At 39.8% G+C, this 26,985-nt stretch overlaps 1 protein-coding gene across 5 annotated transcripts in view; it reads right to left on the bottom strand.

Annotated features, from left to right (window-relative positions):
* Positions 1–26,985, bottom strand: part of LOC146497265 (neuropilin-1a-like) — a 204,797-nt gene that overhangs the window by 25,793 nt on the left and 152,019 nt on the right. For all 5 annotated transcript variants that reach the window (XR_014870593.1, XM_085140467.1, XM_085140468.1 and 2 more), the window contains 5 exons: positions 25,429–25,595; positions 9,717–9,872; positions 8,529–8,673; positions 3,849–4,024; positions 3,154–3,309 (listed from right to left, as the gene is read on the bottom strand). Coding sequence is in view for 4 of the 5 variants with exons in the window: in XM_085140467.1 (XP_084996593.1) it covers positions 3,154–3,309; positions 3,849–4,024; positions 8,529–8,673; positions 9,717–9,872; positions 25,429–25,595 (800 nt within the window). In the remaining variant the exon portion in view is untranslated. The remainder of the gene's footprint in view (positions 1–3,153; positions 3,310–3,848; positions 4,025–8,528; positions 8,674–9,716; positions 9,873–25,428; positions 25,596–26,985) is intronic.

Genomic DNA, 26,985 nt, shown 5'->3' with positions numbered 1-26,985 from the left:
TGCTGTATCCCCGTGTCAAGTCTGCGTCTCCGTGTTATGTTTCCTGTTTTACTTTGAAGGTCCATGTCTTATGTTAATGTGTCTGGTTTTGCTTCCTTTGTCTCGTTAGGCCTGAGTTGCCCCAGCTGTGTTTCCCTCCTGTTTGCCCTTCCCTGATTGCTCCCTCCATGTATTTAAGCCCTGTGTTTCTCTGTGTCCGTGTTGCGATCTACCCTTATCTTGCTGTGTGTTCTGTCTGTGTAAGCTTCTTTTGTATTCTCAGTTTTGTTACCCTTTTAAGTTCAGCATTAAAGCTGTTTTTTGAGTTCATGTCTGTCTCTTTGGGTCCTTTCCCTGCCTGCACACAGGCTATTAACTATATAATACATATTATGCATTTCAGATTGCTCAACTTAAATCATATACATTACAAACCTTGTTCCCCTGTCGACTGTAGCTAGAACCATTCGTTTTTGTACAATTTAACCATGTTTTTCTCTCCCTTTTCTCCGTTAGCATTAGTTTACCGTTTTCTTGCGTCTTTTTTGTACATCAAGTTGGCTACCGTTACACCGTTCACTTCCGGTCACACAGGAAGTTACCAAAATAAAAGCACAAACGTCATATTACGTGAATATGAGCTAGTTTTACATATCCGCCGTCACATCCACCCTCATCTTGTTCTGTCTGTGTAAGCTTCTTTTGTATTCTCACTTTTGTTACCCTTTTAAGTTCAGCATTAAAGCTGTTTTTTGAGATCATGTCTGACTCCGGAGTCTGCACTTTGGGTCCTTTTCCTGCCTGCACACAGCCGTTCCATAACACAAATGTTATGTTTGTCTGCAGGTGCGCATAAAATCCAACATATATCTGATGAGTATACGAGCCTGCGAGTTTTTAAAAAATTTCCTGTCAGACAGAGTATCCTTATATGGGCATGTCAGGCACAGAAGCCCCGCCCACATGCTGTTCAAACTTTCAGAGGGGCAGTCAATCAGCAGAAGAAGAAGAAAGAAGGAGGAGTTTAAAGAAGGACAAAGTAAGGGGCTGCACGCAGGGGAAATTCAAGAAGGATAAGGATTATTTCAAATTGAGAATCATGGAAAGATTTTCTGGTAAAGAATAAAAAAATGGATCTGGAAATTAGCTTCTGGTCCTCTTTAAAGAATAGTGCCACAATTTTTTCAGCCTGTCCTCCAGTATTAGGGAAAATCTTAGGAAATTACAGTAGCCTTTTAGTTTCTTTAGACAACACTGTGGCACTTTTACACTCATAAAATGCGTGATTTGAATTTGCATGCTGGGAGGTTACTGTAATTGTAATCTTAAAATCCATTACAAATGTGGTTCCTGAAAGCTAATCATCTCTTACTTGTGTGCATCTTCCAGGACGTCTGTTTGTGATTAGACAGAATAACCCACATGCACACGTTATACAACTCTATATACGCTCATCTTTATGCACGAACATGCACTGTACGTACAGAGTACGCGCTTGTGCCCAGGCACCTTTAAACACACGTACCACTGAGCCTTCCTGCCTCGTCTTTTGAAACGTTTTTTATAAAAAGCTACAGGAAACAGAGCGGAGAGGCTGACGGGAGCATCTAGATCTCCGTCTGCAGTAAATCAGCAGGAGTCTGATGGCCAGCTTCGCCCTCCGCCCTGCCATCTGGAAAACATAGAGGAGGATGTCGCACCAGCAGGGCCAGCCGAGGAGGGGAAGAAGGGTCTCGAGAGCAACGACATGCATTTCCTTTTTGCAGATTGGAATTACAGTTATGTTTACAGAGACAGAAAATGACACCAAAATCGTGACTTGTTATGTTTCCGTCATCTAAAGCACAAAAAGAAAAAAGCCCAGCAACGTGAAATATACTTAACAACTTAAAGTTACTTGCATATTAACGTTTTTATCGGCTTCAGTTCAGGACTACACCCTGCACTCTGTTCTCGAGCAATAAAACTTCATTTAGTTGCAGCAGTTTTGTGGTGTCATTAAGCCAAGAAAGTGCTAGAAAGTTGATCGATGAGGGAATCAGTAAGGTATGACCACTAATATTTTTGTAACACAGACGTATCGACACGTTTGATCAATACGCGTCTTAGAGGCTCTGGTGCAGAGAGAAGCGAGGGACCTCGGCACAAAGCTCGGGCGAATGTGAAAAATAAATAAATGCGTGGGTGGTCGAGCAGCAACTCCCGCCGTACTTTTTTGTGTCACCGAATCCTGCTGTGATGATTTCACACCCCCCAATAATGCCGCTTCAGTTTTTTTACCCACAGTTCTTCTTTCTTCTTCTAGCCTGCGTTTATTTAAAGTACACTAAAATGATTCGCTTCCATAAAAACACAAATTTCTTGATGGAAGTTTTGTGGAGCTCTTCAGACAAAAGCATCCAACAAACACGGACCACCAAACAGAGCTCGCATGAAAAGCCGTCTATAATTTAGGTGATTAACATTTCATTCCAGGAGCGGCGCTGTGTCGTGTAGAGCGTCTGTCTCACGGCTTTCAGGAATTACAGATGTCTGTGAGAAGATGTTTATTTCATGTCAACAACTTTTTTTATCTGCTTTCCTTGTAATTCATCGCCTGCTTCACAATGCTGCCGATTGAGACACGGGGAGGAATAAAGAAAGAAGAGGAATAGAAGCCAAAAGAAAAAGTAAAGCCACTTTCATCTGATGTGCACACGTGGTCCTTTCAGAGCCTCGAGCACCACCTTCAGATGTGCTCATTTGAAGTCATATTAAGCACATTTAGTCACAGTCTTATGGTTCTGTGTTGTTTTTGAGTTTTGGATTCTCGTTTAATCGGATCGCTGTTTTGATTTAATTATTCCAGTCATGCTGAGCCTCAGTTCTTTTGATATTTTTGAATTTTTGTCCCTGTTTGGATTTAATTGTTGTTTTGGTGATGTGCAGTTTTCATTTTTAGCCTCTCGGGCAATTTCCCGACTGCGTTTCCTCATTTCTATGTTGGCCGTCATGTCTTTGGTCATTTTCTGTTTTACTCTTTGCGTGCGAACTAATTAATCTGCATCTCAAACAGATAAATAGATGTTGTTTTCAGCACTCGTGTTACACAACCTGACCTTCTGGCTGCCAGGCACCGCAAACACAGGCTAATAAAAAGTGACATTTTGCTGTTACATGTGTAAGTGAGCCAACCTTGACCCTGGTGGTGTTCTCCTCCTTCACCATGGTCCACTCCTCTCCGTCCAGGCTGTGGCCCACCTTAAACTTCTTCATGAAGACGTTCCTGTCACGGTGTTTCCCTCCTTGGATCACCACACCGGTCACTATCTTGTCCTGGCCCAGATCCACCTGTGAAGGAGCAAAATACTGTCTGCACCTATGATCTGAATCAAAAATAAACCTTGTCGCTCTGTGATAGATTATAAAAATGACAAAGATGACGGTGGTTTCATTTAAGAAGAACTGGCTTGGACTGGTGTGGACGAGTGGTTTCCACTCTGGGGACTGGGGTCCCTGCAGGTGGGAATCGGGATAATTTGAGAAATCTTAAGACTATTTAGATATTTACTAGTCAAAATGTAGATATTTTCTAGCCTGATGCTTCCCATCTGAGTGGGGAACAGGAAAAATAAACTGTATACTCTATTTTAAACTGTTTATAAAAGCACTCGTGGCCATATGAGTGAGCAGACACTGTCTTCATGTCAAAGCATCACCAGCCAGAAACTTTGGGAAGGACTGTTTCAGTTAACAGTGCGGTAGTTAAGGATCTGCTTGTGGCTGCTGGATGCATAACTGAACTTTCTAATACTGTAAACAAATAAAACACACATGAGGTCATGATCTGCCTGTTTCATCTCTAAACTCAGCTGTGTTTGTGAACCCACCTGCAGCCACTCATTCTTGAAAGGCTGTTTTGTCGACTGTCCGGTCCAGCCCGACCTTCCCGTCAATAAACGCGCGTTCTCGGCCACCCAGCCCCGGTCAGCGTAGGACGAGGCACTGATCTGAGCATCTGAGATCTGGCCAGACACCATCCCCAACATCCCTGCACACGGGTAGTCTGTACAGCAGGAGAACGACGAGCAGACAGTGAACAGTGGGTAGGAAACTTTTGAAAGGCGTAAAGTACGATAAGAAATGCCACGGCCATCATTATCTTGTCACTGCTTAAGTCAGCGGTTTTAGTTGAGGCCCTCTGGGTGCTGGAGCAGTGTTTAAACGCTTTGGTAAAAATATCAAAGAGTCATCTTTAATCCCCAGGATGGGTTTGTTTGAATAAACGAGGAATTACTAAACTTTTAGTGTGTGTACGCTGCTGCTCTGTAGACGAAGCAGGGATTCGGTATCCTTTTTGCAAAGCACCAAATCACAACAACAGTCGCCACAAGGGACAGTAAGGTGTTTGTGAGAAAACCTATCAGCAAGGACTTTGTGATGGTGGGAAGGAAAAACTCAATTTTAACAGGAAGAAATCTCCAGCAGAGATGATGGAGAAACAAGACGAAATAGAGGCGGATTTTGAGATAAGACAAAAATGCAGCAGTGGTGTATAAACAGGTGGGGAGTGAAAAGACGTGAGTGGAAAATAAGTGTTCAGTGCATCACTTGAAAGTCCTCCAGGAGCCTGAGCCTTTAGCAGCATAACAAGGGGATATTCAGGGTCACCTGATCGAGCTCAAACTAAAAACTTTATCAAAAAGTAAAGCTGTGAGTTGAATCTTAAAGAGGGTGTCTGCCTCCTGAGTCGAGCCTCTCTGATTCTGAGGGGCTTGACTATCAGCAACTATTCTCCTTCTTGTACGCAAGCACAGATTTGACTTCGCGGGTATGTTTTTCCGAGCGTCTTCTGTGGATTGAGGCACCAGCGGGATTTCAGTCTCACGCTGACTCCATAATATTGAGATCAGGGTGATGTGAGCTGCCACAACATCTTTTTCAGGACTCCTCGTTAATTCTTTTTGACTGCGACTGTAAGTTTATGGTCACAGACATTAAACAGAATGAAAACGGGCAGTTTAGAAAGCTCCCTGATAGCAACATGATTGTGATGGATAAGAACCCAAACATCCAAAGTCTGTGTCTCAGCTGTGTTTTGAACTAAAATAAGTGCTTCTTTTTATATTTCTCCTGCCATTACTGATGTTACTATAATGGCTGGATATACTCCAACACCTATAAGACAAAGGTTGTTAGGTATGAACATGTCTGTGCCCTCTATGTTCAGGCCAACATTAAAGGGAAAAAAGAGGAATATGCCTCCTTCTTTGTGACTGTTAGATCCAAAGCATTCATCGTGTTGCCGCATAGTAGGGCTGGGCCATATCGATGTTGAGCAACGATAAGAAAATGAAATATCGCGATAGAATATGGGTAAAACGCGCATGCACAGTGAATTTGTTTTCATAAAAAGCAGAAAAAGCATGGCGGCGACAGAGAATGACAAAAGATAACAGCTGAATGAAACGGATGAACCAGAACTGGTTTGTAAAAATGCTGCAACTTCACTGGTGTGGAACTGGTTTAGCTTTCGTCCCTCAGATACACAACAAAGCACTATTTTTGGTAGCGCATGCTAGCGGGCCGTCGTTATTACCGTGTTGTTTGGAAAATACGGCACACTTAAAATCAATCCTTTGATTTTTCTGAAAATCGACAGTGCCCCTTATAATCCCGTGTACCTTATGTATGAATTCTGGTTGTGTGTACTGACCTTGAAACGATTTTATGTCGTACGCGGCGCTCCAAAATCTGTCAAATGTTTTAGTACGACTTTGCTAAGCTACGAAGCCGCACCGCTTGATTGATTGTCGGAGCATTACGGCTACCGTAGTCAGGCGCCTCGCGGAGTGATACGTACTGTGCTCCAACATAATATTACTGTATTGTGTGTGTATAACCTCTTTTTAAGTTTTGTGGATATTATACATGGTTATGCTCAGGATATGTCGGCCAATTTCCACTGGAAATGCCTTTTGGTTAAACTGTCAGCAAGGAATTTGCATTTGCACTGTTAAATTTTTCTATAGCTTTAATGCACATAAAAAACAGCTGCTTGTTTAAGTGAAAATACATTGATGGGTTTTTTTTTTTGCACTAATAAAGTTGTGGAGTTGTAGTGTGTTTTGTCTAGTGTCAGTTATATTGCAGTTATATCGTTATCGCAAATTTTCAAATATATATCGTGATAAATATTTTTGGTCATATCGCCCTGCTCTGCTACATAGTCTCAAGTACCAGCTAGATGATAAAAAATGATTCGGGATTTAACAGATCCTCAAGTATGAAGAGTTATCAGACACCAAAACACTGCAAAGTTAATACATTAGGATGAGGAGGGGGAAGTTGTCACAGTGGAAATGATTTTATTTTCTCTTGATGAGCATGAGAGGGGATAGGAGAAATTCTGCATTCAGGGTAAAAGGTAATTTAGTTGCATTATACACTTGACAGCACCTTGCCAGATGATACCGAGCCTCCACTGAAATAAATGAAGAGGCTGCATTATTCATGCAGAGCTAAAGTTGGTCTAAACAAAGCTTTCTTTCAGCACACAGAAGGCTTGGAAAGTTTCACTCCTATTGCAGTGAAGTCATGTTGAGTTTTAAAAATAATTTATATAAACCAAAATGACAAATTTGCCCCATTAAGCAAAACCGGACGGATCTCTGATTCAAATGAAGAAGGAGAGAAAAGTTTACAACTACAAATCTGCCTCACATCATCAGAGGTCAAAAGGCGGCTCGCAGCAGAATCTTAGCAACATGTTGGAGGTTTAAAGTCTCGCCTCACGGGCATCATGCCGCTGACAGACTCATCGACGTGTGTGAAAAACCTGCGACCTTGAGGTTACAGTACAATCTGTTCAACAACCGGGCCAGGCTGCTTTTTTGAATGCTTCCATTTTCATTACAGTGTTTAAGTGCTGGAAAATATTCTGGGATAATGACTGGATAAGCTTGCCTGGAATGTGAACTCTTAATAATACTTGCACAGCATGGTCTAGTCATTGCAAGCCCAAGTTAAATCCATTATCCACAACAAGCTAGAGCTAATATCCGGGCCCAAGCAGTCATGATATTTGCATTTGACAAATGCTCCCACAGTTGTATCTGCCGTTTAACAACAACAACAGCTCTTGGGGATGTAAATTCTTGCACAGTGTGAAAATATAAAGCTATTCAGACTCCCTTGTGGAAACCTCCTACAGGGCTGCCAGTGTGCGTTTTGATGTTGCTGAGCTTATAAGAACCAAATGTCCTCCCAGGGACAGCAAACGATAACGTGCATTCATGTTTTTATCACTTCTTTAAATTGCGAAAATGTAGATAAAAACTTTTGTGCTCTGAAGTAAATGATGGCTCTGCTTCAAGTGCGTTACCTGCATACAGCACACATATACACTCTCCAAACTGCGTCACTATATCTCCCGAATCACCTGTCCGGCACTCTCTATCCAGTTCTCCAATGAGTAAGAGCCTGATATCCGATTCATGAGGCCCTCCTACTGAGAGTTGTTTGTAGCACATCAAGGACTGAGGTTTATGTAATGTTAGGGGATGAGTAATGAGGCACCATGATTTTCCTCTGCTCCACTGTAATGAATAACGGCATCCTTCTGTGGGAGTTTGCGCTCGCTTTGGAAGCAGTGATTATTTTAAATCAACAGAGAGCGGCGGGGGTTTTTCATCCACAAAGCGAAAAGATGTTAGTTTGATTCATGATGAACAAAAGTGAGGAAAAAGTAAAAGGAAGAAAAAAGAACTGAGCTGGTGAAATGTTAGTCATTTCTTTAAGAGATCAGTGGCTTTTTGTTTTTGGCAATTAATGCAGTTCCTCTAACGATCACTCGCGTAGGACTATGAGTAAGACTCGCATCATAAAACGCTAACTTTACAGCAGAAAACAATCATGATTACAGCCTGTAATCACCACCTTCATCACAACTTTACCCTGGTGGATTTTCGAAAGCTTAAAAGTTACCCACGTTCTAGCACGTTCTAGCTCTGAAACAAGGCTGCGGGGCTCTATCCATCTTTTAAAGCGAGGCTATGTTAAAAATTTCAGCTCAGGTTTGGAGAAGAGCACGAAAGGTCTATAAAAACGGAAAAGAACTGAACATTTTTCTCAATTAAAATTTCATAAAACATTTAATAAATGATAAATCTTTCTTTTTGTGTTTGGGGAAAAAATGCAGAATATTTGCAAGAGATTACTGAGCATGGAGAAAAATTATGGAGATGGTAAAGTGAGCTGGAAACTTCTGTATATACAGTCTGTTTGGCTTACTATATTAGAAAATAGGGAAAAAAGCAATCCAGTGAGTATTAGCAGATGCATACGCTGCATATGTATATGTTAGATAAGGGGGAAAAAATGATTACATTAAACTTCATTAATCCCCGAGGGGACAGGGAAAGTTAATTAAGAAGAAAATGTATGAATGGAATATGTAAAAACACGGACTTCAGCACTAACGGTATGCGGCGGAGTAGCTGTGGAACATAAATCTATACATCAGGAAGCTGGGAGTGAGGTCCCACATCAGCATGTATGAGTTTGTGTACCTGATGTTCTGCAGCCGTAGATCTCGAAGCGCATACAGATGCCTTGCTCCCAGGACATAGGGCGGATACGAATGTAGCGAGCCAGAGTGGGTTTGGGAAGATTGCTGCGAACTTCATCTGTGGGGTTGTAGTTCCCCAGAAAGGTCTAAAAATACAGGCACAGAAGAGCATCTGTTACTTTACTCATATTTACCCACTTCAACCGGGCCGCTGCAGTGACTGATGGGTTTAAAACTGTGTGGACTGTTTCCAGATTGGCTTCCATACATGACTTTGGAACTCAGGTAAGATTAAAGAAATGCACAAACATTATGTATGCACGCATCACAGTTACTCCTAAATTAGGTGATTTTTCTGGGAGAAAGGTTTAAAGCGTGAGGGTGCAGGGGATGGTCTTTAAATAGAAGGAGAAAACCTGGGCAAAACAGCAGCGCTGGCAGGAATGTTTACTGCTATTCATCACAGTCACTGCTAATCAGTACAGCTATGCACTGTAACACTGTAAGTGTTTGCTACTCCCACCAAAAGTGCAAATAAAGCTTCTGCTCTGGCTGCTAGCATCTCCACAATCGACAATAGAAATGAGTGTTCTTCCCAATAATACAGCTGCTTCTACAGTAACACCACAGCTGCCTTATTGAAAATTATTTATTCGTTGCACATGGCTACAGCAAACTGTAGTGATACTACTGGTACAACTGCCTGAGCTGCGGCCTTGTGGTTATGCAGACCTTTAAGAACTGAGCTTTCAGTGTGTTTTTTGCATGACTTTAGATGATACTGTACTATCAGAGTAATTAGAATTTGGGAAAAACAACAAATAACACCTGAAACAATAAACCACGAATGTTCAGCGTGATGCAGATTTAGCGTAGAGTAGACGAGACTTTCTTTTGAAGCTTCGTGTTACACAGTTTGTCAGTATGTTGCCTAATTTCAGTCCCTAGAAGTTTATTTCTGCACCAACAACTTCCAGTGCCAGAATAAATGAATTCTAAACGTGTTAAAAGAAGTGGGATGCAAAGCAGACCTTCAGTGCACACTTTAGTTTAGGCATGCAGCCAGCTGCTGTAGCCTTGGAAAACATTGATTCAGCCATTTACCTCATTGATTAGAATGCAGGGTCCTTCATTACTTGTCAGCATTAGGTAGATGATCATTGTAAGAGAATAAGTGACTCATCGTTACCTTCTGCTTTGAGCCGTCCTTCACGGCGACCCAGTCCTCTCCGTTGGAGCTCAGGTCCACTTTGTATGTGCGAACGTAGTAGTGCTTCTTGGTTTCTTTTGAGATGGCACCCTGCGTCCCGATGGCTTTGACGAATCGTAGGAACCCCAAGTCCACCTGTAAAGACAACAGAGTCCAACGACGGGAAACGATTGAATCCTACAACTGTAACCAAGTGGAAATTCCAACATTCCACATGCCGAAACCCCAGACTGTCTTTATGTATAATCAGTGGCTGATAATGAGAAATACGAGACCATTAAGAGTTGGGTTTGAAGAAGATTTGCCTAAAATTTTTAAACTGTTACTTATGTGATGGATAAACAGCAATAAAAGCAATCAGTAAAGGTGAAAAAAACATGTGAATACAGTACATAAACAGTGGAAATGTAAACGCATTAAGGTTGTTGAAATGGGTAAAAATCAAAATTAGCTAAACCGTTTTAGAAGTATTGTAAAAACTGTTAGAAGAGTAAAAGTAAAAAGTGTGTGGGTGAAAGCCGTGGGGGACTTCAGAGACAAAAATATTTTAGGAGCGGCGATTAAAGGAGTGGATTTGTGACAGAAAACCCAACAGCAGATGCTTTTCCACTGAACAACAATTACTGTCAAAGAGCACTTAAGCAAGGAAATGAAAGCCTGTAGATTCAAAAGTTCTGAGTTTTGAGGCCCGATTTAACCCCAGTGCACTCAAGCATAAGATTGTGTTTCTTTGGGAACAACTTAAAGCGTCAAAATGTGCCTGTAGTGAAATAAAGCAACTTGTTTTTGCAGAATTCAAGCATTTTCTGCAGGTTAGTTCTTGTATCTTGTAGAAAATATACAATGAGGACATAATATGAAAGCAGCACTGACTGGATAGGCTACAGTGTCTTGCTCTGTTTTACTTGAGGCATACGGGAAACAAGGACTCAGACCTCATTAATTACACTGTGATTCATCATTAACTAGACGGTGAAAAATCAGAGGAGGATGCTGGAGAGATATGCTGCCCCATTTGTAAACTCAGACACATAACCTAATGAGAAAGAGTTTACAGAAACATTAAGCTGCCACTTGTTTCTATGAGTAAAATGCTGGCAAGTGTTATAAGTAATGAATACTCACTTTCTACAATTATGCACTTAAAGACAGTGAGAGGAGGCATCAATGGCTGAAATCATCTCTCTTGTTTTAGCTATTAATCCCAGAAGTGACTTCAGATTTTGACGTTTCTTTCATTTATTGTTTGATTGAATTTGACTGTTAGACGCAACATGTCAGAGCTTTCTCATTAACAACAATGTAAAATTTCCCCACGAAGTAATTTAGCATGATACACGAGTAAAATCTAAAACTGTCCACACGCCTGACAGTGTGCGTTTGTAGGAGCTCATGACTACTTTTATGGTCGTCAGTCTGCATTACTACTAACTAGTGTGTGACATGCGGGGTTGGTTTTAAGAGATTGTGTTAAACCAACAACTGAAAGCAAAGAATAAATATGTAACTCGACCACGGGCGGGCTGAGGGGCATGTCAGCTCGAAGGGAATTAACAGTAAACCGCTGTATTACTCCAACCTACTACAATAGGTGCTGAAGATGTTTTTTTGGACTAAATAGCAAAATAAAGACCAGTCAGGAAATATAAGGAGTTAGCTAAAACACTTTCTTTTTGGGAGCTGTCTTGTTGTTAACAGTAAAGTTCTTGATCCACCTTGATCTTAAAATTGAGACCTTGGCCGACAACAAGGCGATTTGCAGTAACAGTTTTAAAAAAAGCATGATGTGTCTGGGGCTTTCTCAGATTGACTCTGAGGCTAGACTGACTAAGCTTACTGTCATGTGTCTGTCTAAGTTAAATTATCCAGTATAGCAAACAACGACAAACTTCCCAGAAATCCTAAAAACAGAAAAGAATGTGAAATGAAAATGATTCAATCACGCTTGAAAATCCCCCAAATGGGAACATAATATTGTGTAACTCAATTTTTCCTTTTAACTAGTACAGAGTCTGTTCTGAGAGATTGTAACTATGACGTACAGATGTCCTTAACGTGCACGCAGTCATTAAGTTTATAGGTTTGACAAGAGGACTCATGAAGAAACGCTCACTGAATGCATGCGTGTGATTGGTCTGTTCAAATGTGGCTGCACAGAGTGTGCAGACCTGGGGTTGTAGCTTTCTCAGGGAATAGCTAAATTAAGAGATAAGGCGCTTGGCGATAAATGTAGGGTAGGTAGATTTAAATTAAATGTGGTTTAAAGGTTACACATTTTTTTGCAGCTGGAGAATAGAAAGAATCACTTAAAGCTTTGACATATAAAAAATAAAAGTGGCTACGTCTGATTCAAGACACCTGCCGTAGGGGCAACACTGGCCACACAGAACAAATGAAAACATAAAAACAGCTCATCCAGACAACTTCAGATTCAGCACCGTGCTCGCTACGATACAGAGCAACACGTCCAACGAGTTCGAAGAGGATCAGATAAGCATTTGTCGACCTAAACAGACAGTAGGACAGCTATATGCAGATTTCTCAAATTATTAGCAAGAATCTCAGAAGCGATCATCTTTTTTCAACCACACATTTTACTCGATCAAAACGGATCTCCTGGCAATGCGTTTCCCCCAAGTTTTTTTCACGGAATTATGATCTAAGGGCTAAAAAACCAGATAAAAATTATTTTTCAGATGGCGGAAGGTTTTTTGTTTTTTTATCTCAATGCAGCACAGCAGCGTCCAGAAACACGGCTGTTCAAAGTGCTGAAAAAGGAAACGATAAAAAAGGAGATTAAGAAGTGATAGTTATCATCAAAGAGAGCAGCAGTGATAACAGAAAGCCTCACAGTGGTCTATAAATGTCCACACTAACGCTTATCTTAAATTAAGATTTTTTATTTCACCAACACACAGATTCGTGTTCGTCACATCGAGTTTCTCCAAAGTTTGGAAACGATTTAAATGTGTAATAAAGACTTTCTTTGGGGCTTCCATTTAATTCCTCTTAAACTCAGTCGCTTGTTTGTTGAGTTTCTAAATTATCAGTTGCATACCAAAATACACTCTAAGCTATATGTGGGATGGCTATAATATATGGTGTGTAATTATATTACCATAGAGACACTGCAGCTGTGATATTGTACATGGGAAGACCCCAGAAGTCAGGATTTGACTTCTCCCACTGTTTCCTTTTAAGGAGAAGAGCGGAGAATAGCTTCCCGCAGGTCTTTGTGGGATGTGTAACTGACAGGGAGACCCCTGGGAAACGATACTTTGTGGGATTACTTGACGGCGCTCCCAGCTCTGTTCTCATCTAAATTCCCACGAGACGTCTCACCCACATACACTATGCATACTGTATGTGACCGAGAAGCTTTACACAGCAGGATTTTGTTGTGAAATCACAAACAAGCTACCAGATCTGCTCTGACTTAAGAAGTGAAGCAAGTCGGGGAAGGTTAAGTCAGAGGGCACCCTTAACTGGGAAATGCATAATCCTAAAAGAAGGTTTGTTTTAACAAAGCTCATTTTAGCTAGATGTTTAAAAAAATTGCTAGTGTTGAAAGGATTTTAAAAATATTAATTTCTGCTAAACTATCAATAGTAGGTGTCACAGTCATTTCTGTGTTTCTGGAGCTGTGATTTTGTACTTAATGGACACTCATATATGGAGAAATTTATCTGAGATTTTGCCACAGCAGCCTGCAGTTAATGGTGTGCTTTCTTGGCCAGGCGTCTCTTAGAAAGGAGATTTCAATCTCAAGAAACTTTCTGATTAAATAAAGGCTTAAATTAAGAAAGGCTGTAAGTCAGTACACTGGGAGGTGAGGAGGTAAGTCGTGAATACTGCGTGTAGGATAAAGACCTGATTCAGAAATAGGAAAAAAGGATTAATTTTAGAGTAACTTTAATGTTAATTCTAGTGTAACCTAATAGATATAAATACATTTTGTAAAAACCTGACTTGAGAAATAACATATTCTCATTCCCAACTAATCATATTACGGAAACATTTCCATTTTTCATCATAGTTTTACACAAAAAGTGCCCCCTTAGTGTCAATTTCCACTGTGAGGGAGGAAGTACCAGAACCTACAGTAGTTTGCAGTAGTTGGTTTTTGGAGTGGTGGACGGGACAATCCCACAGCCTCCAACCAGAAGACAAAAGTCTGAATCCTGTCTGGGATTTTACTTTTGTTTTGACTTTCGTAAGCCCATGAAAGTACATGGTTTGAATTAAAGTACACCCTTTCACAACTTTAATCACATGTTAAAAGGTAAATTTCTATCTACACTACAAGTGACTTCATGTCCTACAGTGAAAACACTGCCAGACCACTTTTGGCTGCGGTCTCATTGCGTTTGTATCTCCGAGGGACTCGTAATGAACTCCATCTGGTGACCATGCATGTTCAAAAATTATGCTACAGCATGTTAAAATATGATGTCTGTGGGTCCTGACCAAACATCTTGGGTATAACAACGGGTTGGAGGGACTGCTATTTCCCTGTAGTGCTAAAGTTTCTTCTGTGGCAAAAACAATATTTGACACAAGAGCTTTTAAAGAAAAGGGAGACCGTTTACTTAAGATTAAACAAAGTGTTTCAGGAAAACCATCTACAGCCATCCTTTGGCCAGCCATTGCTGTCATTACATGTTTTCTGCAGCGGTCGGCCATAACTCCATTCTCCAGACTTCCTCCATCAAGCAACCGAGGGTAATTGCTCTTCCATCTTCTAATTATTCAACACTTGGCAGTGCCTACCATTTATGCCACAGAAAATGGTCACACTTAGAGCTTTTTAATGAAGGGAACAAAATGCAGGAAGGGGACATAACTCGAGCTGAAGTGTGGCTAAATGAGATTGAACAGAAACTCTGTTACTTCCTGCCAAAACAGGATACTGCTTTTAGAGTGATAGAGAAAGAATGAGCGTCAATTATTCCATTGTCATCTGAAGTTTTTAGTTTTTACTTAGGAAAGTGGAGGCCTGTGGTGATGCAGCTGATTGCAGTTTGTTTTTATCGATAAAAAAGATAATTAGATGGTTGGAACATGTGGAAAACTACACAACGACCTAAATATTAATTTTATTTTCATATATTTACCAAGGTTTTGTCCATACAGCTGATATTTTATTAGGCTGATTATTTGTCAAATCAAACAACAATGAATAACATGTTTATTCTGTGATTTACAGCGCATATGGAAGCTGTGATAAAGGTTACATAGCCCAACAACCCATAGATTCTTCTTACTCATAAAACTGTTACTGAGCTAGCGAGAGAATCTCTCACTTCTGGGAAGTCATTTGATTTTGGAAAGCGTATCTTTCATTTTAGACAGCCTTCTACATTGAAACCAATATGCTTATAAAACCAATACTTTCAGCTTTATCAGATGACCATAATATTACAAAGCAAGCAAGACTAAGAGTCCTGCAAGAAGTTTAGATTATTAGCATACAGCCGTTTTTATATAGTATTTCACTTATAGCACTTTTTTTTTTTTACTTTCCTTCATCGCCTGGACCCTTTTAAGGGAACGTAACAATCTGTCAGACCAAAATGCATGTATTAAAGTTTATCTAATAGATAGCTTGTTTAGCTAAATGCTTGTTTAGCATGAAGCTAAACAAGCTACATGCTAGCTTGTTTAGCTACAGCATGTAGCTTCTTTAGCTACATGCTAGCTTGTTTAGCATGTAGCACATCCTCACCTGTTTTGAGCTTAATGCTACATGGATAATATTGGAAATCAAGGGCTGCCTGGAACAGTCGGAGAAGACGGTCCAGTATATGAATACAGAATGATTTAAAAAGCAGTGCAAAACTGACGCTGTATTTACGGTAAAGAGTTGCAAAGAATTTTATTATGGCCTTTTATATTCACATTATATTCAAATGTTGAAATAAAACTGCATCTGTTGACGTCCAATTTCACTTCTTAAGTTATTTTGTTAGTTTCTAATTTTAAATATATTTCTGGAACTACAGGGTTTCCTTCTAAAATAATAAAATAACAGCAAATTCTCATTAACTGCTCATTGATTTTCATGCTGCGAGGAAGTGAATTTGAAGTGATGTCCAAACAGCTAAAATTCTACTATTAAATTATACTAATGCTGCAAATAATGCTTTGCAAAGCTAAAGCTGTGGCATGTGGCTTGCTTTTACAGTGTTAAAATCGTTAAATGGCAAAATCATTAATGGCCCTAATTGTTGCTGGAGGGGGGAAAAAAAGTCACTTTTAAATGTTGTTTGTTTGAATGCAATTATGCATCTGCTGAGTGCCATTTAGAACCACGGGATCCTTAAAATCTTATTACAGCATGACTACTTGGCATTGCTTAAAAAGAAATATATTTTGTTCTCACTGTCCAACTACGTCTTTTTTCTATCTTTTCTTCTTCTTCTTCTTTTTTTTAGCAGCCTTGGGTTTCCAGTCAAAATGAGCTAATGAACAGACTAATTAGATCTACATGGTTTGGGGGCATTATTTTCTTTGATGAATGATTGACATAGCTGATGAGAACATCACCTTTTTTCGACCTCTCCTCTCTCACTAATTGAGAAATTATATTTATAATCAGTGTGAAGGCTCTTCAGTTCGTTCATCACAACTTTTGGACACGTTTCTATGTTAACAAGTCTGACGTGCACTGATTATTTGTCTCGGTTAATGATATTTCCCAGGTTTGGAAGTTCACTGTGGCATTCCTCCAGAGGTCTGCTCTGGATAGGCCGACCCGTTAACATTCTGTGGATGATCTTTTGTCTTTCTGCTTCCCTAATGCCCCGGTTTCAGTAACACACCTCACTTGCGAGATGTCTAAATGAGTTCTCCAGATGCTCTTCCTGGTGGCGTCAAAGAGATCCTGAAGACAAACAGCAGGGGTTCTATAAATACCTGAAGCCAGGAGGGGAAGGAAACCTTTCCTGGGTTTACATCATTGCCATCAATAACAGGTCAATTGTAAAGATGCACCTACTAACCATGTTTCCCATATGGCAAGGAAATTCAACACGACTCAAGAATTTCCATTTACCATTAATAACTTTTTGTTTTATTTATGAATGATTCTTATTTCGGACTTCAATATAACTGCCTTGGAATTTTTCTATTAATAATAGAGTAAGTAGTAATTATAAGTAGGGATGGGTACCGGTATCCGGTGCCATCATGGCACCGGTTCTGACATAAACGGTAGTAACCAGACCGAAAAGCAGCGCGCATTTCGGTGCTTTATTTCGGTGCTTTTTTTCGGTGCTTTTTTTTCCTGAGCTGTGATACACTTTCTTCTTCCTTACATTTCTATTGGCGGTTGGCAAACAACTGAAAGGTGCATTACCGCCACCAACTGGTATGGAATGATACACTTTAGATTCTAGCCAATCATTTTACGTTTCGAGGATAGTAGGCGGGTCCAGGTACGTACGTTCTTTTAGAGCAGAGCTACAGATTAAAAATGCCCAAGGCAAAGCGGTCAAAAGTCTGGCTGTACTTCACAGCAAAAGATGCAAACTCAGCAGCCTGCAACAAGTGCTTTAAGCTGATACTGTCAAAGGAGGTCACACTTTAAATCCGATGAACCTAGCCCTGCCAGTGTAGCAGAAATGATGATGGCAGCAGCAGCCGTTCTTCTCTGCGTGAGTAGCTTAATGTTGTTCGTGTGTAATTTACGTTGAGTAAGCTAACCGCTAGTGATGGGATTTCCGGCTCTTTGTATAGATCCGGCTCTTTCGGCTCGGCTCACTAAAAAGAGCCGGCTCTTTCGGCTCCGAACCGGCTCTTCAGGTTGTTTTGTTGCTTTAATTATTTAATCATTAACAATAATATAAAATTATGCAGAAAAGGAATTACTAATGTAAAAAAAGTGGTTTTATTTATATATGTTTATATATGGCCCCTAGTGACAAAGCACGTACAAACTCTAAAGCATATACAAACTCCAAAAAAGCACGCACAAACGCCAAAACACATTTCTAGCGTTTACTGAACTTCCAAAACAGAGCTACCCAGATCACTTAAATTATACAATTGAAAGCATGTGTGTATTGTTTGTGTATTTATAGACAAGCACTCATATTTATTCAAATAATTAAAAAAAAAAAAGTTCATTTACCTGTTACTACCACACACCAAATCCAGTTGTTGATACTTCCTGGCTTGTGTAGCCACTAAGTAACAAAAGCTCAACACTGCGCCCTGCATCCTGGAGCACTTCTGTTGTCTTTTGTACGTGCTTCTGAGTTTTTACGTGTTTTGGAGTTTTTACGCATTTTAGAGTTTGTACGTGCTTAGGAGTTTGTATGTGTTTTGGAGTTTGTACGTGCTTTGTTTCTAAGGGCCACCATAAGTATACTTTATTTATTCACTCCACATAAAATGTAATAAATAAATCATATAATACAAAAAACAACTATTTACATTTTAAACTTTTAACTATTTAAATTTTCAGCTTTTTCCTTTTAAACAAATTTAACGTGAAACAACACAAAACACTGCAAACCACAACACAATTAAATATAAATTAAAATATTAAAACAAAAAGAAGATGCACATTCTCTGTCATATGGGCCTGCATGATTTCTGAATCCTTTATCATCTGCAACTGAAAATAGTGGATGATTACTATACCTTTCTAATGTGACGTTGTTGTCCCTCGCTCTCTTTCTCTCTGGCTCTGTTCCTGTGCTACTGCGAGTGTAACTAACGCCCCTCCCCCCCTCTGCCCAGCGCAAAGTACAGGCCGCGCATGCGGAGTTTAGCGGAAAAAAGGGCGAGAGAGAGGGTGAGAGAAAGAAAAAAAAAAACCTCACGGCTCCCAATAAGGAGCCGGCTCGCGTCGTTCACTTCAAAGACCCGGCTCTAAGAGCCATTTCGTTCGCGAACGACCCATCACTACTAACCGCGTTATTAAATTAATGCATGTAACGTGAACTAGCAAACACCATCATAGCTACATGCGGCTGTCTTCTTGTTTGATGGCAGATACTCCCTTCACCCTGGCCAAAAAGGCTAAAATGACCGAAGAAAAAGTGGAAAACAGCTAAACATGAGAGGTTTTTGGACAAAGTTTGTGTTTTTTCCATTGTTTAAGCACTGCTTCCAGCCAAGAATGATACCATATATGCCCTATACCTGCAGAAAAGACTAACATTGTTATCTTTTTACAAAAAAACAGCTGAACATGAGAGGTTTTTGGACCAATTTTGTGTTTTCCATTCTTTAAGCACCGGTTTGGGCACCGTTTAAGCACCGGCACCGTTTCAAAAGTACCGGTTTGGCCCGTATCGGATAAAACCTAAACGATACCCATCCCTAATTATAAGAATTAGGAATGTATCGAATACATGTTCGAGTACATGTTCTTAATATGCTCAACATATTGTTTGTAGCTTTTAATTATTTAATGCTCTGCACATATATAGTGCCTTTTAATCTCAAGTATCCAACAAATTACTTTGGCGCCATTGTGCTGTGGCTCCGCTCTACTAGTGGAGCCCAATTTAAACATGTGTAAACAATAAAATATTTATAACAACCATAATAAATAGTAAATTTAGAGCTAATTAAACTTACCCAAGTAGTGATTTTTTGTAAAGATTTTCCAGAAATTAAAATGAATACAGTCAGTTATTAAAATGTTTGCTTTCCAACTATTTTAACTTTAATCGCTTAAACCAAAACTAGTTATTTATCTGTAAGAGGTAGATATCTATCTGCATCTTCCTCATTTAAAATTTTAATTCAAAAACATGTGAATCAGATCATAATGTCCCCCATATGCACATATGCAGAATCTTATCAGCCCATTAAATGGCAGTTATCAAATGTTATCAAATCTATAAATCTTGCCAGTAGATGGGCTCCTCCACCCAGTGCTATCACTTCATTTGTTGATGGTGGTTGGAGACATATTGGTGTGCTTCCACTTTGAAAGAGCGCCAAAGGCCTACATGATGAGATTGGAGGGCTTGCATGAGTTGTGAGTGCAGACTCATAGTTTATAAATTTTTTTTATTAAAAGTTGTTTTTAAAGCTCATTTGACTGCAAAGTTCCTGCTTGGTTAATTTTACTGCAGCACAAGTAAAGCTTCAGCATTTCTTCTTGAGCAAATGTGGTTGTAGGAGTTGGGCCTCATTTAATTGCAAATATCCAGCATGTTGATGAAATGGGTCACTACGCGGCACTGCAAAATATGATTACATATTTATCATACAGCTAGATAATGAGCTCATGGTGTGTCGCCATCCACATTGCCACCGGGTAACATCACCCCGATCACATTATGAATAGGAACCTGAAAATAGTATCAATAAAATATAAATGCCTTTAAATGAATAATAGAGGTGTTTGCAGTGGTGGAGGCAGGCATGCAAGAATTAACTAAGTCATAATTCCTTTTTTTCAAATAAGATGAATTGAAAGCCGTAAGGCAAACCATGCTGTGCAGACTTGGCCACGCACCACACTTAATCAAATAAAATGGGAAAATTCTCCTCACAAAAACCACCAGTCATAACTCAAATACCTCACAGAGTCAGAGGGGCGGGCAACAGCATTGGTTTGGAGGCTATAAATCACCGTGGCAGGGGGATGGTCTGCCGTTTCTTCATGTTTCTTTATGTGAGCAACGGATGAACACACGTGCAGAAAGCTGCTTGCACGCACCAAACTGGACCTGGTAGCTTTCAGAGTTCTCAGAGCTTTCTGACACAAGGAGTGTCGTCACCTCCTGCAGTACCTACAATCAGACTGCTCTGAGATGGAAACACAGGAGAAGCAATATTGCTGAAAAGGCACATTCAAGCTAGGTGTTTTACCGCTGCGTTTTTTTGTTATCGAGAAAAAAACCTGCAGATTTTATAGATTAATTGATGGGAATAAGAAAAATGCCAGTGTCTCTGCACTGCAGCTGCACAGATGGGTGCTTGTGTCAATAACAGTGAATTGGAACAAGTGAGTGACATGAATTTTTCTAGGCTCAGATTGTCAGCAGTACCTCCTGGAGCCACCATGCTGCCTAAAAAACCTACATTACTAAGAAAGCTAAGCGCCATTTTCACAGTGTGTCAGTTAATAATTATTTGATTAATTGCACTCGTGTATAACATCACCTGAACTGACGCTTCAGGCTTGTAATGCATTAATTGTGCAAACCTCCCGGAGAGGTGTCAAAACAAATTTGTTATATCAGCAAATTTTATGTTTTAACCTTTAATGAGATTAGAATATTTTTGATCACTTGTATCAAAGCGACCTTTATGCATTTTCATTGTTAGTCCATGCAGAAATAGCTTTGCATGAGTCACAGTCAGTGTTGGGGAGTAACGGAATACATGTACCGCCGTTACGTATTTAAAATACAAAATATGAGTAACTGTATTCCGTTACAGTTACCGTTTAAAAAGGTGGTATTTAGAATACAGTTACTTTGTTGAAATAAATGGATTGCACGGCGGTACTTCCCTGTTTTATTTTGTGGCGGGTCAGGCCTGTTTGGGTTTTGTTTGACAGCTACGTTCTATTGTTCCAGGTGGCAGCGTTATGGTTGCCATGGTGTTTCCTGGGTGAGAGAGGCCTTTTTGTTGTTGTTGTGCTAAGCTAATAGGCAGAATGCTACCGGTATAGCTCTAAAGAATGTAGCCTCATAGGCAGTGTAGTCCGTGCTGCAGGGAGAATGGACTGCCATACCCGTTATGTGTCTGTGAGCGCGAGGAGGGAGAAAAAGGAAAAGTACGAGCTGTCATCGAGCAAAAACGGGAGCTGGAAGTATGTAAATATAATAATAACCACTGCAGCCAAGAAGAGAGCCTGACGAGCCCAGTTGTAAGTAAGCTATTAAGACTCGACTGTAAACCGTGTTCGTGTTTTTCCTCCAAAAACAATAAGTTCCGTTGGAGCAGCCTTTCAACGCCTCTCGCTAGCAAAGTTGACCCAGACAACAAAGTAAAGCTAGTTTTCGGCTACGAGCCAGACACAGAACCCACCGTATTAGCCAGAGGTCCTTTACTACGGTTCGGAGCCGCGGACCTTCAGTAACAGTAATAAATCACAGCAATAGTACATTCATGTAGTTGTAAACAGCATGATAATATATTAAGTAATCCAAAGTATTCAGAATACGTTACTCTCATTGAGTAACGTAACGGAATACGTTACAGAATACATTTTGGGGCATGTATTCTGTATTCTGTAATGGAATACATTTTAAAAGTAACCTTCCCAACACTGGTCACAGTTTAGTGTAATCCTTGGTAAACATTTGGTTTGAACATCTGGTGGGAGGGTCTTCTGTACTCTCAGTGAGCTGTGTAATTACCATATTAGGGAAATCCACTCTCTGTGACATTTTTCTCAATAACATTCTCAAGTTATCTATGTTTACGTCAGATCACTTTTGCAAATATTTGATGTCTAGATAAATCGTGCAGCTATTTGAAGTTTACACAGCTACAATTTTACCTGAAAACATCTTAAAAGTTTATTTCGTGACCCAGAAAGAATAATATTAAAACTAAATAGCTGCCGCCATTGTTGGAAACTGGAATTGGCTGGGCCGCGCTATGAATTCTGGGACAGGTTGGGCCACGAAGGATACACCCAAACTATCCTTCAAATCTGGGGAAAAGGAGGACACATTTGTCGGCTGCATTTGTCGGAGTCTTTAAATTTGGACAGCCTTGCATCGCTGTCACGTAATCGGCCAACAAATGCTGGACACAGCTACAATGCCGGAGACTGCTTCTTCTTCTTTGGTGTTTAACGGCAGCTGGCATCCTTGTTAGATGCAATGCTGCAATCTTCTGCTTCAGTCCTTTATTACACTCTTAAATCCTACTACTTAATCCTGCGTCTTTCAGGATCTTACAAAGCTTCAAATGACGCGTTGACTATTAAATTAGTCGTCGACAATTTTGATAGTTGATGTAATCGTGACTAGTCGACTAATCGTGGCAGCCCTAGACATCATACGGAGCCAAGAGTTGAATAAATTGTCTAAAACAGAGTTTTTAAACCTTAATACAACTTCACCAATGTTGCAGCATAAATGTGACAGAAGCATACCATGTTCTCTTTAAAGAGAAATGATTCATTAAACAACTGCCAATTTCTTCTCTGAGATATTAAAATTAGCATCTAACTGCACAGAGGAGTGTGCATTAAAACAAAGGAAATAAATTAAGGAATACACCACACATACATATTACTTATAAATACAAATTGCACTCCCATTGTCTGTCCACTGTGTGTATAATAAGTAATCTGCACCGTGCAGATGGCAGCCTTGGAATACTTTGCCTAGAGGCTCAGAAACAAACCAGTTCTCCTCTGCAGGAATATGATCCTCCATCTATAATGTTAGTAGATCTGCCACAGTGCATATGTGGTTAAAGTGACAACTGTTGCCAACCTAGTCTTCAGTCTTCAGACCCAGGACACGCTGGAGAAATTATCTCTCTCGGCTGGCCTGAGAAAGCCAATGCATTTATAGTTGCTCCTGCAACCCGGGCCCAGATTAGCAGAAGAAAATGGATGGATGGATGGAAACCTTAAAACAACTAAGAAACATATAAGGGGATTTAACTCATTAACATTGCATTTCCAAGCATCTTTCTACTTTGTCACTAAATGAAACATCCTTCAAAGTAATTGGTACCATCAGGAAAAATAAATATTTAACATCTCTTAAGGCAAACCTTTAAATACTACATATTGTATGTAGTATTTAAAGTGACGCTCAATTAAATTTAGCCTCTTCTCAATTTACCCATTGACCTCTACTAAAACACTGTCCTTCATATCCTAATATCCCAGAGGGCTCAGCAATGAGCCACTACCTAAAACAAGTCCCAAGACAGACAATAGAGGGCCACTAATACTAATCCACCGCCGAGGCCGTCTTCCTGTCTGCTTCCTGTTGTAAGCCTCACAGGAGGGAAGTGAGGGTCTGCTCTTATTGCGAGGGGCATTGTGAGTCTTCCTCTATAAGTTCCTGTCCCGGACAATGGGACAGTGCTGGACTCTGGCCGCACCTCAGTACTGGGACTGTTTATGTGAAGTAGATTTTGTTTTTATTGGTTCAACCCATATTAGGAAATTCACAGGCTGGTTTTGTTTTGCAATTGCTAATTATAAAAAGGTCCCTTGAGTTTTACTAATTTGAGCGTCTGTTGGGTATGATACTTTAATGGGTTCTAATATGAATGTAAATAAATTAGATTTTAGTTCCTGTAATCATAATTAAAAACCTAAATTTGATTGACCACATTTTTCTTCAGAAAATAAGGGAAAAACAGCTTTTGTCCTGAGGACTCACACATTTGTTGCTCATCTCACCTTGATTTTGTATTCTGCTGTACAAAAATAGTACCTACATTTATATTGATATGTTTAAAAAAAAGTAGGCTTTGACTTGGCTGTCTCTTAGTGAAGGCAACACAAAAGAACGAATGGTAGCTACAGGTAAAGTAATAAGCTAGCTGCAGCTATTTTTAACCCTTAACACTGTCTCCCTGAAAAAATATCAGGTGGTGAATCAAAATTTAGATTATTTTATATGCAGAACAAAAGAAATAAGAAATAATAATATATATTTTTTCATGATATGGGGAAAAAACAACTAAAAGGCTTAGTATAGTAGCTATAGGGTAGCTACTAGCTTAATTTTCACAACAAGTTAGCATAGTTTTGTGGTATTTTCATAAAATAACTCACTATACCGTGGTAAATAACTGCCATTAACCATCCTACAGCATTAGTTGTATATAAATCTTTAATCTGGGGTGGCTGTGGCTCAGGAGGTAAAGCAGAAAGTTTGGTGGTTTGATCCCCGTCTGCTCCAGTCTGCATGCTAAATATCCTTGGGCAAGATGCTAACCCCAAGTTGCTGAATTTTAGTTAGAAAGCACTTAGACAGGAAAAGCATAGAAAAGTGTTTGTATAAATGGGTGATTGAGGCAAGTTGTTTAAAAGCATTTTAAGTTCTCAGAGTAGATAAGCGCTTTATAAGAACCAGTCCATTTACCAATCTACATATCATCTTTAAGAATACAACCACAAACTAAGCATTAATAGTTTCTCCTCACCAGTTTATATTAATTTTATGTCAAATGCTCCACAAGCGTGAACAAACTGATCAACTATTGAACCAAACAAATTTACCCAACAGTTCTATCTTCTTTAAAGGGTCAAAAAAACCAAACTTCAACACAAGAATGTTTTGTTCCTTCATTCAGGGATTGCTGGATGCTAGTTTATCAGATTTCACTATGAATAAGAGATGTCAGCTGTGCTGGAGAGGCACGTTCCAATGAATAATGCAGACTGGTTTATTTTTTCACTGTCGAGTGTCCCCATAAAATGCACAGAAGTGGTACATATGAGTGAACAATATTCAGACCAGATGTGAGCATGGTCTCAGTGGTACAGTGAAGTTCAAACTGAGGAACACTCTCTTTCCACAGAGATACAAGGATGCTTTCAGTCTGAGATCAGACTGAAAATTAAAGCCAATGTGACATAATTTCAATCCCTCTAACCTATTCTGAGCCTTCAAATGTGGAATTATAGCAGTAATTATCGCTACATTACCTAAAGATATAAATGTGAGTAACTCTAACCCATGACGATAATGAATGATGAATGACAGTTAAAAATAAGGACAAATTTACTCACCTGTATCCACTCCCGCGTGTTGTCATCTGAGGGTGTCCAGCCATTTTCCTGGTAGTTGAGGCGGGAACGTTCAGGGGACCAGTTGGAGTTATACTGGGAGGAAGCAGTGATCTGGTCAGAGGAAATTTCTCCAGACTCCATGCCCAATGGCTCCATACAAGCAAAATCTGACGAGACGAAAAAGACAGAAATCCTTCAGATAAAAAGCTCCACAGCACAGGTATACATCAAAACACCCCCAACGAGAAAATAATCATCAAGTTACTGTTGTGAATCAAGAGACGCATTAATTCTTTTGCCTATAAATTATCATCAGGTTAGATGGGAAAATGTTTGTTTGTCAAAATGATACCAACGGCTTCTATAATATGAGTTTAAAAAGTCTATTACACACATCATTAGCTGGATGAACTGAATTTTTGGTATTTTGCTCTTGCATGCAGTCATTACTAATGGATGAATTTATCATTAAACTCCAGAACCGGGCTCTGAAAGTTAGAGTCATAAATCTGAGTTGGAAAAAAAAACAACTACTCAAGTTTGAGTTTGTGTCAGGCAGGAAAACAAGTGAGCCTGAGTGTGATTAGAGTGTCGCCCAGACAATGTGAAGTAGTCTGTCCCAGCTTCCTGCTGCCTGCAGAGAAGTCAGTAAGAGGTCATTACAAAGAGCTGCTGCACTGGTTTGATATGTCTATGCAGCATCCACACATTCACAGGCTATACTCCATTTGCAGACATATGGAGCCAGCAAAATATATAAAATCCATCTGACTGAACAATCTATGTGTTTTTGCTTTAGTCCGGGCCACGGAGGGTTACTGTGAAGCTGTGGAAGCTTCAGCATGTCAAAAAAGCTATAAAATGTAACAAAATAGTGGAAAATGGCAGAGAAGCAGATGATATTGCTAACTGGGTCCAAAGTAACTTAAAATCTAACTATAAATCAATTTACAGATTAAATAAATCCTTGCATTTTAAAAGCTGGATTCGGGTGGCGTTACTATTTTCGATAAACACATTTTAATCATATCTGCAACTAAATTTTGATTTTCTGCTTTGTACTTTACCATCGCTGTGAATCAAATTTTTTCCATGGGCCATGTATAGCAATGTTCATTAAAAGTTCTTATTGTAAACGAATGTGTTTGTAGTAGTGCTGTCAGCAATAGTCTCGTTAAAATGATGTTAAAGCCGTAACTGCATTAACGCCGCAAATCTTCATTAGCAAGTTGGCGCGGATCGCCAACTTGCGATTGGCGGTACATGGTTAGCCATGTACAGCTAACTGTACATGGCGTCAACGCATTAGTACAGTTAGCTCGTTAACGCGTTAGCGCCTGCCAGCCCCACGCACGGGGCGATCCGCGCCAACTCGCTAACGGAGATTTGCGTCGTTAATGCAGTTATGGCGTCATTTTAACAAGATTAACTCTGACAGCACTAGTGTTTAGTTTAGTTTACAGTACAACAAGATGGTGCAGTGAGTCAAAGTGACCTTTATTTAGATGGTGACAAAAACAAATAAAAAAAACTGGAGGCAGGGCAAAAAATAAAATT

This window comes from Neolamprologus multifasciatus, chromosome 18 (genome assembly GCF_963576455.1).
Source record: "Neolamprologus multifasciatus chromosome 18, fNeoMul1.2, whole genome shotgun sequence".
Classification (NCBI taxonomy): Eukaryota; Metazoa; Chordata; class Actinopteri; order Cichliformes; family Cichlidae; genus Neolamprologus; species Neolamprologus multifasciatus.
The sequence above is the reverse complement of the archived record's forward strand: the minus strand, read 5'-3'. Positions and strand labels throughout refer to the sequence as shown.